Source organism: Lithobates pipiens, unplaced genomic scaffold (assembly GCF_037356315.1).
Source record: "Lithobates pipiens isolate NorthernLeopardFrog02 unplaced genomic scaffold, aLitPip1_a1.2 Scaffold_13, whole genome shotgun sequence".
Lineage (NCBI taxonomy): Eukaryota > Metazoa > Chordata > Amphibia > Anura > Ranidae > Lithobates > Lithobates pipiens.
The window spans coordinates 295,937,839-295,955,956 of NW_027507718.1; the positions used below are offsets into that span (position 1 = coordinate 295,937,839).

The following is an 18,118-nucleotide window of genomic DNA, read 5'->3' on the forward strand; positions in this document are numbered from 1 at the left end:
GAAATGACACTAAGTTTGTACCAGCTGAATGTTTGCTCTAATACTGCAAGTAAATTACAATGCATGGGCTGTGTACAATTACAATGCATGGGCTGTGTACAATTACCTTTTGAAAATATCAATAAAATGTTATTTGGGAAAAAAAAAAAAATAGCACTTACTGGACTAGGTATAGAGTCTGGGTCAAGTTTCTTTTGTGGTGGTCCCGACATTTGCTGCTGGTTTCCAGGAAATGCACCAGGGTAAGGCATTGGAGGTCCAGGTAACTGAGCACCATAATTGTTTACTGCAGTGATAGAGAAAATATATAGATTTTTTTTCTTCTATGATTATTAGCATCAGCTTAAAGAATATGTGTACCTTTTAGAAATAGTAGTTATCTTTTACATAGCTATACTGTATACATAAACAGTAAGCTAAAAGAAGGGGCATACAAATGAGATACATAGATGTGGAACACCAAAAATTTAAGAATTTTTCAGATTATTGTCCAGAAAGGGCTAGGGTTTCAAAAAAGTATGTTTGCCATGTTTAAGCTGCCTGTCAACTATCTGTGACCTTGTCAGCTGTCACCAAAGGATAAAACCCAGGAGTTGCCCAATTGCATGTGCTAAAAAATTAGAGATTTTTTTTGTCATAAATAACAGTATAAAACGGTTATGCTAATAATTAGTAGAGTGTGATCAAGGTTCAGAAGGTGGATTGATGCATTTTCAAACTTTTGGCCCAATAAAATTTGATGGGATGATAGGTAAATGATTTATAGGGGACACAGCCTGCTGTCCTCTATGGGCTGTCAGATGGAAACGGACCACCTGTCCGTTGACATCCGCTGCTCCATAGTAGAGGTCGACCGATATGGGTTTTTCTCTGGCCGATGCCGATGCCGATGCCGATATTTAGAAATCATGGCGGCCGATAGCCGATATATGATGCCGATTTTTTTGGGCCGATATGTTAGGCCGATTTTTATTTTATTTATTTATTTTTTTATTTATTATTATTATTTTTTTTAATCCCCCTTGATCTAACACACCTTTCCCATTGGGGCGTTTTTCAGGCGCATTTGGGCTAAAAATAGCGCCTGTAAAGTGCCTGCAAAATGGCTCCCCTGCAGTCTGTGTGAAAGACAGAGTGCTTTCACACTGAGGCGATGCGCTGGCAGGATCTTAAAAAAAAGTCCTGCAAGCAGCACGTTTGGAGTGGTGTATACCGCTCCTCCACCACTCCTGCTCATTGATATGAATGGGCACCACTGCCGAAGCGCATGCAATGCAATTTGGCAGCAGTGCTTCATGGGCGCATTTAACCTCTTCCTTGGCCGCTAGCTGGGTTATATGTGCCCCACTAGCAGCCAAATAGCACCGCTAAAATGATGGTAAAGAGCCGCTAAAACTTGCGTTTTACCATCAACGCTCCAGTGTGAAAGCAGCCTTCATAAGTGATACAGAAAATTTCTTACATTTAAACATTTATTAAACAAAACAAACCTCCAATCAGTTTACTTGTATGTATGATTTAGATAACAAAAAAAAAAAACCTACCGTATATACTCGAGTATAGGCCGACCCGAATATAAGCCGAGGCCCCCAATTTACCCCCAAAAAAACTGGCAAACTTATTGACTCGTGTATAAGCCGAGGGTGAGACATGCCTGTCCATCCCTGTGTGTGTGTCCGTCCATCCCTGTGTGTCCGTCCATCCCTGTGTGTCCGTCCATCCATCCCTGTGTGTGTGTGTGTCCATCCATCCATCCATCCCTGTGTGTGTGTGTCTCCATCCATCCATCCATCCATCCCTGTGTGTGTGTGTCTCCATCCATCCATCCATCCCTGTGTGTGTGTGTCTCCATCCATCCATCCATCCCTGTGTGTGTGTGTATCCATCCATCCCTGTGTGTGTGTGTGTCTCCATCCATCCATCCATCCGTGTGTGTGTGTCTCCATCCGTGTGTGTGTGTGTGTGTGTGTGTGTGTGTGTGTGTGTGTGTGTGTGTGTGTGTGTGTGTGTGTGTGTGTGTGTGTCCAGCCTACCTGCACCTACACCCGCAGCAGATCGCAAAACGCAGTGCGGAAATGAATAGGGTTTGCAGTGTTAGCTGCATGGCAATATAGTGTGAACCAGGGCTGAGGACCCATTCACTTTGGCAGGGAAAAGGGAATAGTTGAGTCGCAGATTTATTCCCGCTGGCCACCCACACAGAGAAGACCATCCAGCAGCCACTTTGCGTCATAGCCACGACAAAAATCCCATCATGTTTAGTGGGCAGTACAGGTGTGTGTGTGTGTGTGTGTGTGTGTGTGTGTGTGTGTCCAGCCTACCTGTGTCCCGAGCCTTTGTCCCGAGCCTCCGTCCCGTGTCGTGCCGTGCCTTGCCTTCGTCCCGTCCCGTCCCGTGCCGTGCCTTGCCTTGCCTCCGTCCCGTGCCCTCTTCGTCGGCGGCCATTGTAAAATTCAAAAGCCGCGCCTCCTCCTTCGCCTGTGATAGGCGGAACACTGAATTTCCCAGCAGCCTGTGTTCCGCCTATCACGGACGTCGTATCATCCTCGTCCGTAGTACGAGGATGAGACGATGCCCGTGATAGGCGGAACACAGGCTGCTGGGAAATTCAGTGTTCCGCCTATCACAGGCGAAGGCGGAGCCGGAGGCGCGGCTTTTGAATCATAGAATGGCCGCTGTCTGTCTGCTCGACACGCTGATCGAGCGGGCAGACAGCGATGACTCGAGTATAAGCCGAGGGGGGCACTTTCAGCCTCAAAAAAGAGGCTGAAAATCTCGGCTTATACTCGAGTATATACGGTATGTATTAAATAAAAACAGGTAGTCAAAACTTTTGGACGAAAAAAAAAAAAAATGGGCTAACTTTACTGTTTTTATTTTATTTTTAAATAGTGTATTTTTTTCCCAAAAAAATGCATTTGAAAGACCTCTGTGCAAATGCCGTGTGACATAAAATATTGCAACAACCGCTATTTTATTCCCTAGGATCTCTGCTAAAAAAATATATATAATTTTTGGGAGGTCTAAGTGATTTTCTGGCAGAAAATACAGGATTTTTACTTGTAAGCAACAAGTGTCAGAAAAGATTTAGTCTTTAAATGGTTAAACTGAGAACTTCTACACACAGAGATGATTTCATTCATTGAAGTGTAAACATTGTATCATTTAGTTCTTTTCTTGGCAGTCTGCCCAGAGAGGAGGAAAGGGTTGCTATGACGACTCAGGCAACTCACACTGACTTCTATACAGAAGTCATTTCAAAGTCCAGCTGTAGTTCTAAATTGGCTTTTTATCAGCACAATCGGCAGATGCCGATTATTTAAAAAACTGCAAATATCGGCCGATATATCGGCCGGCCGATATATCGGTCGACCTCTACTCCATAGACAGCAATGGATGGTCTGATTGGGTCTGACTGAGAAACAGATGGACCAGATCGGTCCATCAGTGTGAAAAGGGGCCTTATACTCAAATGGCCTGACCATATTTGCAGATCTTTCATTGTTTTTTTTAAATTCTTCCTTACAGTTTTCAGAGTTTGTTATAAACCCCCAAACCATGGATTTTCCGAAAGCATAAGACTAGTAGAATAAAAAGAAGGTGCTACTGAATTTTTAGATTCTGTGATATTTGTGCAAATGTTTATCGAATCTATAAAAATACACTGAAATGATTATTAGCAGACACAAACACCCATTCCTGCTAAATTCCTACTAAATATAAAAGCTAAGATTGTGCTGGGCATAACAATAACAAATATTTGTAAATATTGGCTGATTGGCTAACTGACTTTGATTGACAGCCGCAGGAGCCAATGGTGCCGCAACTGTGTGTTCAGCCAATTAGGAGGGAGAGTCCCGGACGGCCAAGAGATTCATGGACATAGCTGGACAGAGAGAGACCTCAGGTATTCGGGGTACTGGGGCGGCTGCTACACACAGAAGGCTTTTCATCTCAATGCATCCGGAATGCATTAAGATAACAAAAACTTCTGCCTTTACAACCCCTTTAAGTACAGGCAAAAAGATCTCCTCATCGGTTCCTCCACACACAGCACATTGTTGAAATCTGAACAGTGTATACCTGACTACTGCTGTTCCAACCAGGGAATTTCACACATCAGAACTGCAACATAGTAACCAGCTACACACTGTGCAGATCGTAGCTGTATGTATGGGAATCAGCTTTCAGCTACAGTGTGTGCAGTGTGGCGAGGAGGAGATCTTGCTGCCTGTGCTCAGGCTGTGTTCCACGCAGAGATGGGAGAAAGAGCTCTGCCCAGTGCACTGCCAACAGTGACTGCTGTCCTCTCTCCTGCCAGCGAGGGTGACCCCGGTCCTCCCTCCTGGCAGTGGTGACCCCTGTCTTCTCTCCTGTCAGCGGTAACTGCTGCCCTTTGTCCCGGCAGCGATGACCCCTATCCTTTGTCCTGGCAACGGTGACCCCTTTACTGCCCTGCTGACCTCAGTCTTCTGCCCTTCTGATAATCAACACACTGCCTTACCAATTCCTGTGCACTCCCCTGCTGGCCTCCAATCCTTTGGCCTGCTGACCCCTGTAAACTGTCCTAAAAACGAATAGCCCCTACCCTAAAAACTGCTGACCCTATTCTTGCCCTGATGACCTCCCATCCTCTGCCCCTTTGACATTTTTTTTATTGCACCCCCACATCAGAAAGGCTAGATCTGGCCCTGACTCAGAATACTGCAATCTGATTGCTTCCCACTCAAGTTTTAATCAACCTGCGCCGTATATCATTTTCACTGCTTTTCAGGTAGCAGATGTTAGCTGCGGAAAAATGACATGACACAAACTTGTCAATCAAGAAATAAGTAGGCTGACATTGCTAACCTTCCTTGCTGAGAATGCTAATTGCCTGGCTGTCATGCTAATGTTTGAGCTTCAAAATTTCCCGACTCACTGACCTGGAACAGATGTGGAATAAGGATTTCTGTATTTTAAAAACTTTCATTTGTTTTACAGGTCTCCGACTTAAGCACAGAAGCCAGACACAGTCACGCCACTAGTATCTCCAGAAAGAGATCTCAGAAAATCCCATATTTCTCTCATGACTGGGGAACTTTTTTCTCCTATTTTTATTTATCATCTACCAAAATATTGAAAATGAGAAAGTTCTTACAATTTGATGGTGGATATCCAAGATTTGAAGGTTGGCCTGGAATTTGCGGTTGGAACTGGTGATGTCCAGTATTTCCATCTGGCATATTGCCATGATGTACTTGAGGCTCTGAAGGTAAACCATTGAGGTTGTTGACTGATGGCGGAGCTGTGTGGAGACCAGGTACCATGCCCCGAGGCTGAGGTGGAAAACTGCCTGGCATAACTGGGCTAGGTGGCATCTGAGAGTTACCTGTAGAAGGAGGACCTGTGAAAAAAATGAGGTGTGAAATTACTAATTCCAGCAAATTTTTTAAGTCACAGCTATAAACAATACCATGAATAAGATAACTCTACATTATTTTAAGCCTTTTTATGCCCAGCAAGCCAATATATCAACTATTTTTGATTCTTAAATCTGACAAAAAAAAACACAAGAATGTGCGCATTTAGTAAACATTACTAAAATAAAGCATAAAACAGTTAAAAAAAAGTAAACATTTTTCTTTATTGCAGTTATGCAAGTATAACAAAATCAATAATGTAGCTTGAATTAATATGTAACATTTAATACAGCTGGATAACTACCCAAATCCACATTGCACAATGCTGACGGTCTAAGCCCTTGTACACACGGTCAGAGATTCCGACAACCAAATCCGAGTAATTCCGACGGATTAATTCCGGAAGAGGTCTGGAAGTGATGTTGCATACACACGGTCGGACTAAGTTGTTGGAAAACCCGATTGTACATAACGTGATGATGTTATTTCGTTACGACGGGACTACGTTCAGGCTAGTAGCCAATAGCTTTGGCCTAGGAATTTGATCTGAGCATGCGTGGCACTTTGTCCGTCGGAGTATGCTACACATGATCGGAGTATGTCCGATAGGAGCATTTTGTCGGAAAATTTTACCGGCAAGTTGGAAAAGTTGGTCCGTCGGATATTCAGACGGAAACAGTCCGATGCAGACCACACACAGTCGGATTATCCGACAAAACGTTCCGATAGGAAACATTCAGACGAAATCTCCGACCGTGTGTACAAGGGCTAAAACAAAGAACATGCTTATAGTAGGGGCGAGTACAGGGTTGACCTCCCCATTGTGCTGCTACTCTTTTTTTTCCTACAGTCACCAGAGAGTTCAAAAGGAGGAAGACCTACTATATTTTCTTCTTGAAAATGTAAAAATCCTAAGTTTACTTAAATGAATTGTGATCTACGAATAGAGGAGACAGGCATTTTAATCAGCTGCCTGTCCTCTATTCATAGATCGCTATAGTACGGCTTCTAAGAAAGGAGGAGAGGACGGAAAGGATGGGCATGGTCAAATACTGTTGATGGGTGAATGGGGCAGCCTCCTCAGTTCTATTAACCCCTGCCACGCTGAATCATTGTGGTGGTGGGAGTGGGGTAATATCGCAGGACGAAGCTTTCACCTAAACCAGGAAGCAGCAGCACAAGGGACATACCAAGCTGATTGTAAGTAATGTCACTTGTGCTTATTTCATTTTTTTTAACTAACATTGGCAGCTGACACAGCGATAAAATATGAATAGAAACAAAAGATTACCATAGCCGCCTATTTGCATGTTGTTCAGCTGGTTTGTCATCTGATGGACTGGCGGAGGTGGTGCACTGTTGAACTGTGATGGAGTTTGACCAAAAGGCGAGTAAGAAGGTGAGGTGTTGCTGGTATTAGGGGGCCTACTGAACAACGAAAATAGTTAATTACAGAACCACAGACCACAATACATACAATATATCTTACATTTGGCTAAACTATACCTTTGCATGTTTGTGGATGAATTTGGTCCATTATATATATTATTTTGAGGAGGAGGTGGGGCGTTCATTGGACCAGAAGATTCAAAGTTTCCAACAGGTTTCAGCCCACCTATAAGAAAGCATATACCATTTTAGTTATATTAATATTTACACAGGAACAGAATTGTACATAGCACTCTTGTAGAACGCACAAAGTAATTTAAAGTGGGTGTAAACCCACTTAAAAACCCCCAGAAAAACTAACACCTGCGAGACAAAGGCATAATGAGCTAGTATGCATAGCATACTAGCTCATTATGTAATACTCACCTGAGAACGAAGCCCTCGCTGCGGTGCCCACACACTGCTCCGGTGGCCAACATCACTCCTGGGGGTTACTTCCGGGTATTGTGGCTCCGGCACTGTAATTGGCCAGAGCCGCAATGACATCACTCCCAAGCATGCACGCGGTAACGGCACACTCACTGAAGCAAAAGCACATACATGTTATTGCTTCAGTTTGTGTCAGTGCGCATGTGCCGATGACGTTGGCACATGCAAATGCAGGGGATATCTCCTAAACCGTGCAGTTTTGGATCAATGCTGCATTAACCTAGGTGAGTATACGTTTTTTTTTTAAAATCCATACTTGTCTTTTAAAGATGTCATATTGACCCCCAGTGTGGCCAAATACCAAGCCCAAAGTCCATTGTTCCTAACTTAGATTGTGCAAAGATTAAGTTGGTAATAAAACATCAAAACCATTCATCATTGCATATTTAAAATTATACTGACCCATTTGGGGTGGTGGAGAGCCAATGTTTGGACTGGAATAATGTCCATAGGTAGGTGATATTGGAGAAGGCCCGTAGCCTGGAGGATAACCTGCCAAACCAGGCTGATGTTGAGTAAATGGAGGAGTTGCTACATAGCCTTGCTGACTCATTTTGATGACACTTTCATTAGATGCTGTAGGATCTCAGATTACCTGCAAATCAGAAAGGAAAGCCTTTTGTAAACTGTGTACATGGACTACAATGTCTTTCCTCAGTAATCAATTGTATGTAGACTTAAGCCGCGTACACACATAGCCGTCTGTCCGACGTACTTAGTCTGGCGGACTTCCCGCCAGACTGTCCGTCGGACTTTCCGAACGGGCTACTTGCCCACACACGGCACTTTTTCAGCGGACTAATACGGCGTACTAAGTCCGCCGTACTATCCGCCCTACTTTTGAAATGAACGGACTCGCCCACACAGGCGGAGGAAAGTCCGCTCATTTCGAGCGCGTCTCCAGGTAGGCGGGGTCCGCGAAGGAGACGTCGCTGGCCCTGCCGCCTGGTATGGAATTAAAGGGGAACCCCAACGCCGAAAAAATCGGCGTGGGGGTTCCCCCCAAGTCCACAACAGACCCTTGTCCGAGCACGCTACCTGGCCGGCCAGGAAAGGGGGGGCGAGCGCCCCCCCCTCCTGAGCTGTACCAGGCCGCGTGCCCTCAACATGGGGGGTGCCTTGGGGAAGGGGGGGCACGCGGCCCCCCACCCCAAAGCACCCTGTCCCCATGTTGATGAGGACAAGGGCCTCTTCCCGACAACCCTGGCCGTTGGTTGTCGGGGTCTGCGGGCGGGGGGCTTATCGGAATCCGGGAGCCCCCTTTAATAAGGGGGCCCCCGGATACTGGCCCCCCCACCCTATGTGAATGAGTATGGGGTACAATATACCCCTACCCATTCACCTGTAAAATAAAAGTACAAAAAAAACACAACACACGAGATAAAATACTTTATTGCACAGCTCCGGGGGTCTTCCGTCTTCGGGGGTCTTCTCGCCGGACTCCTCCGCTATCTTCTTGTAGCTCTTTTGCTAGCGGAGGAGTCCGGCTTCCTTCCTCGCCGCCGGCCTCTTCTTCCGACTTCGGGGGTCTTGTCCCCCTCTTCGGTTCTTCTGCCGGGCCACCGCGCCTTCTTATAGCTCTTTTACAGGCGGTGGCCCGGTCTTCTGTCGCCGCCGCCTTCCGTTCTTCTGTTCTTCTCTTCTTCTCCTTCAGATGTTGCCTCGCCGAGTCCTCCGCTCACAATGACAGGGAACGGGCAAGCGGCGACTTATATAGGGACAAGGGGCGGGGTCTTCGGTGGATGTCACATGGGTTCATGTCACATGGGTTGATGTCACATGGCGACAGTCCCAGCATCCTCCGGGACTGTGACATCGTAAGGGGGCGGGGTCACCATGTGACATGAACCCATGTGACATCCACCGAAGACCCCACCCCTTGTCCCTATATAAGTCGCCGCGTGCCCGTTCCCTGTCATTGTGAGCGGAGGACTCGGCGAGGCAACATCTGAAGAAGAAGAAGAGAAGAACAGAAGAACGGAAGGCGGCGGCGGCGACAGAAGACCGGGCCACCGCCTGTAAAAGAGCTATAAGAAGGCGCGGTGGCCCAGCAGAAGAACCGAAGAGGGGGACAAGACCCCCGAAGTCGGAAGAAGAGGCCGGCGGCGAGGAAGAAAGCCGGACTCCTCCGCTAGCAAAAGAGCTACAAGAAGATAGCGGAGGAGTCCGGCGAGAAGACCCCAGAAGACGGAAGAAGACCCCCGGAGCTGTGCAATAAAGTATTTTATCTCGTGTGTTGTGTTTTTTTTGTACTTTTATTTTCCAGGTGAATGGGTAGGGGTACATTGTACCCCATACTCATTCACATAGGGTGGGGGGCCGGTATCCGGGGGCCCCCTTATTAAAGGGGGCTCCCGGATTCCGATAAGCCCCCTGCCCGCAAACCCCGACAACCAACGGCCAGGGTTGTCGGGAAGAGGCCCTTGTCCTCATCAACATGGGGACAAGGTGCTTTGGGGTGGGGGGGCCGCGCGGTCCCCCCTTCCCCAAGGCACCCCCCATGTTCAGGGCACGCGGCCTGGTACGGCTCAGGAGGGGGGGGCGCTCGCTCGCCCCTCCTTTCCTGGCCGGCCGGGTAGCGTGCTCGGACAAGGGTCTGTTGTGGACTTTGGGGGGACCCCCACGCCGATTTTTTTCGGCGTTGGGGTTCCCCTTTAAGTCCATACCAGGTGGCGGGGCCGGCGGCGTCTCCTTCGCGGGCCCCGCCTACCTGGAGACCCGCTCGAAATGAGCGGACTTTTCTCCAGGCGGGAAAAGTCCGCTCATTTCAAAAGTACAGCGGACTGGCATACACACGGCCGGATTGTCCGCCGAAATGCGAGTCCGGCGGGAAGATTGGAGTGTAACACGGCATTCTAAGTGCACCGTACTTTCGGGTCAAAAAAGTATGTCGGAGGCTACACACGGGGGGAATTGTCCGGCGGACTTGAGTTTGCCGGACTTTTCCACCCGCTTGTTTGATCGTGTGTACGCGGCAATACAGTATAAGGCAGATATTACTATTATGATAAACCATTATTTGAAAGAGCGGAAATGAGCATAAAGGTAAACAAAGATGGCACTATTACATCAGTTCCATAATACAGTTTTATGGATGCACTAAACGTTCTCATTCTTCATAAAGACATCCATAAACACACGCCTTAACAATAACAAGCTCATTATCAGGTAGATTAGTCTCCATTTGTCACAAACAATTCCATGTTTGAACTTTGGGTCATGGCTACTGAATGTCTGTTTGGAATGATTATTAACCACTTGTTTACTGGGCACTTATACCCCCTCCCTGTCCAGGCCAATTTTCAGCTCTCTCACACTTTGAATGACAATTGAGCGGCACTGTACCCTTATGACAATTTTATCAGTTTTTTCACACAAATAGTTTTTTTCTGGTGGTATTTAATCACCACTGGGTTTTTTATTTTTTGCTTAACAAAAAAGACTAAATTTTGAAGAAAAAAAAAACAACTTTTTTTATATTTTGTAATAACATTTTGCAAACAGGTAATTTTTCTCCTTCACTGATGTGCGTTGATGAGGCTGCATTGATGGGCACTGATAGGCTGCACTGAAGGGCACTGATTGGCAGCACTGATAGGTGGCACTGGTGGGCACTGATAGTTGGCACTAATTTGCAGCACATTTGGGTGCTAAGGGGACCGATGTCTTTCTAATCCCTCTAACAAAAGCGCGGCTTTTTCTTCCTTCACGTTGACAGTGTGAGGGAAAAAAAAACGATAATGGGCATCTGTTTATTTTACGTGATCAGCTGTCATTGGCTGACAACTGATCAAGTGGTAAAGGGCCTGCTGTTATTGGCCCTTTACCCGATCTATGATCAGCCGAGTCAAAGCAAGGAAGCCCTCCTGACAATTTAAGCCCGAACTGTAGCCATCTACAGCGCAGGCGGCAAGTGGTTAAAGAAATAGGGCCAAAGCTCTTTTGGACTTACTCCTCTTGTAGGTCACAGGAGTGCACTTTGTTCAGATCAGATAGAAGTCACCTTGAAGTAGTACAGGAACCTTTTCTAAAGTCGGAGCGACTTCAGTGGTGCTAATTAAGACAGCTCTCATTAACTAAAATGGTATTGCACATGTCACACGACTTAGGGTCTCACAAGTCAGATCCAAAGTCATGGCAGTGTGAACCCAGCCTAAAGCCCCATACACACACGATCGAACTTTCCGACAGGGAATGTTGGATGTGAGGTTGTTGGCGATAAGTTGGATTTTCCGCCAACAAATGGCTAGTATGTTCTCAAATTTTCCACCAACAAATGCGTGTTGTCGGACTTTCCGATCGTGTGTACACAAGTTCGTTGGTCAAAAGTCCAAAGCACAAACAAACATGCTCGGTCGGTCTTGTAAACGAGCATTTGTAATGGAGAATTAACATTCATGATGTGGCAAATTATGAAATCTCCAAATGCAGCGCACATTCTCTTCTTTGACCTACAGGTAAGCCTAGATTAAAGCTTACCTGTAGGTCCAAGAAATATCTCCTAAACCTACACGGTTTAGGAGATATTTGCCGAAAGGTAGGCGCACTAAGCGCGCCGCGGTCAGTGGCGATATGCCGCGAGTGGCGGCTCCGGTGCGCATGCGCGGGAGTGACGTCATCGCGGCTTCGTCGAATGACAGCGGCAGAGCGACGAGACTTACTGAGAAGATGGATGCGCCGGACTACAGGGGACATCGGTGACATCGCTGGCTCCTGTGTCAGGTAAGTGACACATAATGGACTACTATGCGATGCATAGTAGTCCATTATGCTTTACCTTTGCAGGGAATCAAAGAGGAAGTAAACTCATCAGGGTTTACTTCCTCTTTAATGGGATAATAATGAAGCTGCTTTGCTGGTGATACTGATGGAGTTATTGCAAACTAATTTTCATAGGCTTTTTTTTTTCTAGTGATATCAAGAATAATTTTATTATGCTTTTTTTAATTTTATTTGAGCAAGTTGCCACAACACCATTATCCCGTAGTTTATAAGATCAAAGATTCAACTATGTTGGTGTCCCTTGTCAATTTTACATTGTATTTTTTTAAATGCAACTGCCTACTCCCTTCATTTGAAGTTAAAAACACATAGCCAAGTATTATTCTCCACATTTTTTTATAGTGCATTAAAAAAAGAAAACACATAAAATTAGACATGCTATCTGCCAATAGAACTTAATCAAAAAGTGCTTTCTATGCATCCAAAAATATAGAATATATAAAAAATCAAATCATTATTCAACCAGAAAAATAATCTCAAAGCAATAACTTCAAGGCCAATAATAAATAACATTATCACATTATCTCCTCTGATTCTACAACATGTCTGATTGACGAACGGCCGTTCAGAAACTAACTGAAAAGTGCTAAATGAAAAACACGAAAAGAAAAGCGCGAATCAACACTCATCAAACTTCTACTAACACGAAATTAGCAGGAGCCCAAAGGGTGGTGCTAAAGAGCTGAAAAAACACGTAGTACGTCTAGTACGTTACGTGAATTGTTGGCCAACGTTTGCGTGACCGTGTGTACGCAAAACAAGTTTGAGCCAACACCCTTCGGACAAAATGTATTTTTTTTTGTCGGAAAGTCAGATCGTCTGTATGAGAGAAAAATATGGCTTCTAATCAGTTACTCTTTTAATACTGGTATGTTACACTTCAAAAGATAAAAACTATAAACATTGTAAAATAACCTGTGTTCTTTCAGTCACTTATAGGTAAAATCCAATAATACCATATAACTAAAATGTTTTAGAAAGTCTTTCTAAGAGCTCCAGGGCATCTTTGTATTCTTTTTAAATACAAAAGAGTATTTTATTTCTTGTGTAGAATATAACTTTCAGTTCGAGATATTTCCTAAAGATTCCCTCGCACAGTGAAAGCGCTGACTGAACAGCTGTACGGTGCTGTGTTTTCCATGCTTTGTTTACCATGAAGGAAGGAAGGGGAGGGCAATGTGTGCTTTACGTGGCAGAAGCTTGAGCTTTGGACACTACAGCACTGGAACGCATTTGCTTGCTTTCCAAGTCTAACCCGGAGTCAGTGTGATCACGCTAATGTCACATAAGAGGATGATGCAGATTGTGACACATGAGAAGGAGGTGGTGGCCTCGTACTGATGAATCACAAGTACCAGAGTCAGCTTTCCAAGTTGCCAGTGCAATCGTAGACATCACAATGCTTCAAAGCAGTGGAAAGTGACAATGCTGACATTGTTGTCATGCATTAGACTAGGTTCCAGTTACACATGCAACATTTAAAAGTTACTGGAAGGTAACGCACTGTACATTTTTAGGAACAGTACTGGCAAGCAGATGAAGAAGTGGTCAATTTCATCCCCTCGCCTTCACATTAATTGCTTCATCTGTTACAGGATGTCCCTCAATTGATGTTTATACTGTGCAAGATTTTTTAACAACCTCTTCTGTAGTTAAAAACCTGTGGACTGCATCCAATTATAGGGTCATATGCTAACAAAATTCCCCGTAAAGCTCAGCCCAACCAAGGTGATATTTCAGTTGTAGGTATTATCTATGGTTTGACTCTCCCAATGACTTTATGTTTCTTGGACATTATAGCGATGAGCTCTTCCTCTCAAAATTTCTGTCTCTTCTTCCACCCACAATAAAACCTGAGTCATTCCACTAAAATAGAAGCGTTCCCGGAGTCAGTGGGATCGTTCATACCGGTGCAGCAGTAGTAGGCCTGGGAATTTGAGAGCAGACATCTCAACAACAGCAGAGCAAAATCTAAAGCCCACCAGCTGGTCAACCTCGACTGACCAATGGGCCACAACTTGTGGCTCTGATTTCAAAACTCACTGGACCTGCCATTGCCATACAAACTGAGCATTGTCCTAAAACGGAAGTGTAAGCTTGCTATTTTAAAGTAGAATAGAAGGTAAAGGCTTTTTTTTCCATTTTGGATAAAGTAAAGAAGGGGGTATAATCCCTGTCAGGTTTGTTTGCCATCTGTGCACCATTTAGGAGATTTAGCTTCACTTCCTGTCCCATAGGTACAACAGGAAGAGAGAGAAAATCCCTCCAAAGTGAAGGAACTCACTGGTTGTCACCAGGGTAACCAGAATTAGTGTCCACATAGGAAGATTTCCTCTCTATTTCTCCTTTTTAAAATGTGGGATTTTCAGTCATTTTCAGTGAGTATGGTTTTCAAGACAAACAGAGAGGATAAATCTCTCTATTAGGTACAAGGACAGCAATAAAAACCTGTGAGGGGTTATAATCCCTCTCCACTCTAAAATGGAAAAAGAATGTGCCTTCGCTTTAAAGAAGTACAGCCAAAGCTCATTTGGCTGTACTTTTGTGTTCGTTCTGCACTCTTGTGACCCATTTTCGGCAGACAGCGGGCTGAAGATCTTGTCAGCTGATGCCACAGAGCTGGTCCAGGCCCAGGCAAGAGCGTGAAAATGAAGTCGGGATTCACCCACTTGCCTGGGCCATCACCCGGCCCAGCCTCTCAGCTACCCACTGAAAGCCTGAGCCGGCTGCTCCCGCCCCCCACCACCTCCACCAGCCCAGTGCTCTAGAGAGTGCAGGGGGAAGGGGGGGGGGGGTGCAGAGCAGAGAGCCAGTGACTGGCAGTCACTAGCTCTCTGCTCAGAGAGCTCTGAGAACTGAGCAATCAGCGGTGTTTGATTGCTCTGTTCTCAGCGTTAGAGAAGGCAGGGGACAGATGCAGCATGCTGCATCCACCAAGGTAAATATGATTTGGGGAAAAAAAAGCCATACTTCTCTTTTAAGCTGATAAACAATCAGAAACGGATAATTAAACCTTGTTTTTATAAGAAGTAGACTATTATTTGATAGAACGGTAACCTTATAAGCAACTGCAACCAACATATGTTTATTAATAGCTGTGGATCTTCCATTTTCTGATATGGCTGGTTTTCTTGAGCACTGCATTGGCCATATATTCCCAACAGAGTTTCCCATGCTCCTGACATTTTACATGTGATTTTACTATATCTACACATTCTGGCATCTGTTTTGTGTTTTTTTTTTTTTTTTTTTTACAAATTATCATTAACTACATACAGGATTCCACTATGAGTTAGCTAATGAGACAGCACAGCAACTACAGCTTGCTTGGAAGCTTGCTTTGTGTGACTGATACCCCAAACAGAGCCATTCTAGCACATTATTAAATATTTACCCTAGAAGGAAGCCCCCCCCTGCAGCAGCGCCCAGTCACCGTTGAGGGGGCTGACATCTTCCCCCAGCGTTTCTTCTGGGTTTGCGGGCTCCGGGGCTGTGAGCCCTCCGTTCTGGAAAAAAGCTCTGAAATTCTGCCACAATATGCCGGACCTTTAGCGGCTTTGTGTGGGCTGAATATTTATTTTACCTACAGGTAAGCCTTATTATAGGCTTACCTGTAGGTAAAAATCACCAAGCGGGGTATACAACCACTTTAACTATTTGTAATCCTTATGCTGTTAGCATTAGTAAATAGATTGGAAGGTATATTATATTTACTGGTTTTGAACTTTTTTTTTTCTTTAGTTGCAGGGTGTGACAAAGCTGTGCATCATGCCAGGCTGCATGACTGATGTGGGAGTTCACATCCTAGGGTAACAATGCCACTGCTGTATTCTAAGCAAGGTGGTGAGCATCGTCACCCTCAAAAAAAGAAAACAAAAAGCTGCTAGGATGAACATCTTTTTTCTTAAAGGGGTTATAAACCCTCAGGTTTTTTTTCTTCTAAAAATAAGAAACATGCCTATACTTACCTGCTCTGTGCAATTGTTTTGCACAGAGCAGCCCTAATCCTCTTCTTCTGGGGTGCCCCACCGGCGCTCCAGACCCCTCCTCTTCATTGGGTGGCCCCACAGAAAGCTGCTTTACCTGGGGGCACCCATGCGGACTCACTCTCAAGTCCCACTGCTACGTCTATTGACACAGACAGCGGGACTCAGCCCTGTCCCCCGCTCCTGTGTCACTGGGTTCGACTGACGGCAGCAGGAGCCAATGGCTCCTGCTGCTATCAATCTGTCCAATGAGGAAAGAGACAGCGGATCACATCACTGGATCGGATAGGGCTCTGGTAAGGTAAAGGGGAGGAGGCTGCAGCACGGGAGTTTTTTTCAGCACAGAATGCATTAAATGAATGCACAGAATGCAGAATGCACTTGCCATCCTAGACATTTCTGACACCTCGCTCCTACATGTAAAAATCAACTTTTTTTTGCTATAAAATTACTTAGAACCCCCAAAAATTATATATCTTTTTAAACAGAGACTCTATAGAATAAAATGGTAGGTTTTGCAATTTTTTGTCACACGGTATTTGCACATCGGTTTTTCAAACACAATTTTTTGGGGAAAAAAACACTTTCATGAATAAAAAAAAATAACATTAAAGAAAGGCCAATTTTTTTGTATAATGTGAATCATGATGTCATGCCAAGTAAATATATACCTAACATGTCATGCTTTAAATTTGTCTCTGCCTGTGGAATGGTGGCAAACTATGGTGTTTAAAATTCTCCATAGGACACATTTTAAACTCCTTTACAGGTTATCAGTTTAGAATGGCACAGGAGCTCGGGTGCTAGAATTATTTCTCTCGCTCTGATGTTCGCGACAATACCTCACATGCGTGGTGCACTCACCGTTTACTTATGCATGCGGAAGTAACATATGCATATGCATTTGCGCGTAAGCACAGTGCGACAGAGGTGCTTTAAAAAAATGTATTATTTTTTTTTTTTATTTGACACTTTTTTGGGACTAACTTTATTGCTATTACAAGGGATGAACAACATTTCTTGTGATAGCAGTGTGCCGTGACAGGTCCTCTTTATGGAGAGATTTGGGGTCTATTAGACCCCAGATCTCCCCTCTAGCCTCCCATGCAACCGATCAGTCTGACTGGCTGCTTTCCTGGCTACTGCCGGCCGGGTAAACAAAGGGGAGCAACCGGAAGTGAGGAACTACTCAACAATTCTACCGGTAGTTTCTGGGGGTTATAGAGAGAGGGGAACAACGTCAGTTCCTCTCTCTCTGTACAGGGCAGTCATCTCTGCCAGCCGCATTGCTTCCGGGCACAACGATGGGACTGGAGAGCCCGGGAGAGGCAGCGGCAGCGGTAGGGGGTTGGGACCACTTGCAAAAGTGATCAAGTGGCTAATTAGCCACTCAGATCACTTCTGCAAAAAAGAGAATTGCCTGCTGAAAAGATCAATACCAGGATGATGCCTGTAGGTACAAGCATCATCCCGGTATAACCACTAAAACCCAAGGATGTCAATGTACGTATCTTGGGCATCAAGTAGTTAAGGTGAAAAAACTTGAGGCTTTACAACCACTTTAAAGTGGTTCTAAATGCAGAAGGTTTTTTTTATCTTAATGCATTCTACAGCAGGCCCCCTTAATACTTACCGGAGCCCCATCTCGATTCAACTATGTTGAACAAGAGCATCCGGGACTCTCCCTTCTGATTGGCTGAGACACAGCAGCGGACGCCACTGGCTCCTACTGCTTTCAAAGTCAGTGAGCCAATGAGGAGAGAAAGGGAGCAGGGCCGAGCCATATCTCTATGTCTGAATGGACAAAAAGAGCAGCAGCTCAGGTGCCCCCATTACAAGCTGCTTGCTGTGGGGGCATTCAGCAGCAGAAAGGAGCCAGGAGCTTCCACAGAGGAAGCGAGGACAAGAGGAGGGTCGTGTCTGCTCTGTGCAAAACCAACTGAACAAAGAAGGCAAGTTTGACATATTTGTTATTTTCAAACAAAAAAAAACCCAAGACTTTAATATCACTTTAGTTAAGGTAAAATGACTGAAGATCATATGCTATAGGGGTTCAAAGATACAAGAGCA

The 18,118-nt window shown here is 45.0% G+C and overlaps 1 protein-coding gene across 2 annotated transcripts in view; it reads right to left on the reverse strand.

The window, feature by feature from the left end:
• The window catches only part of SEC24D (SEC24 homolog D, COPII component), a 164,419-nt gene that overhangs the window by 97,693 nt on the left and 48,608 nt on the right, over positions 1 to 18,118 (reverse strand). The window contains exons 2-6 of one of the 2 annotated variants that reach the window (XM_077476816.1): positions 7,683 to 7,875; positions 6,909 to 7,017; positions 6,694 to 6,827; positions 5,141 to 5,386; positions 162 to 286 (exon numbers count right to left, since the gene is read on the reverse strand). In XM_077476816.1, coding sequence (XP_077332942.1) covers positions 162 to 286; positions 5,141 to 5,386; positions 6,694 to 6,827; positions 6,909 to 7,017; positions 7,683 to 7,833 — 765 coding nt within the window. In that variant the 5' untranslated portion in view covers positions 7,834 to 7,875. Of the gene's footprint in view, positions 1 to 161; positions 287 to 5,140; positions 5,387 to 6,693; positions 6,831 to 6,908; positions 7,018 to 7,682; positions 7,876 to 18,118 lie in introns of both variants that reach the window. The other variant, XM_077476815.1, reaches the window with a different exon arrangement.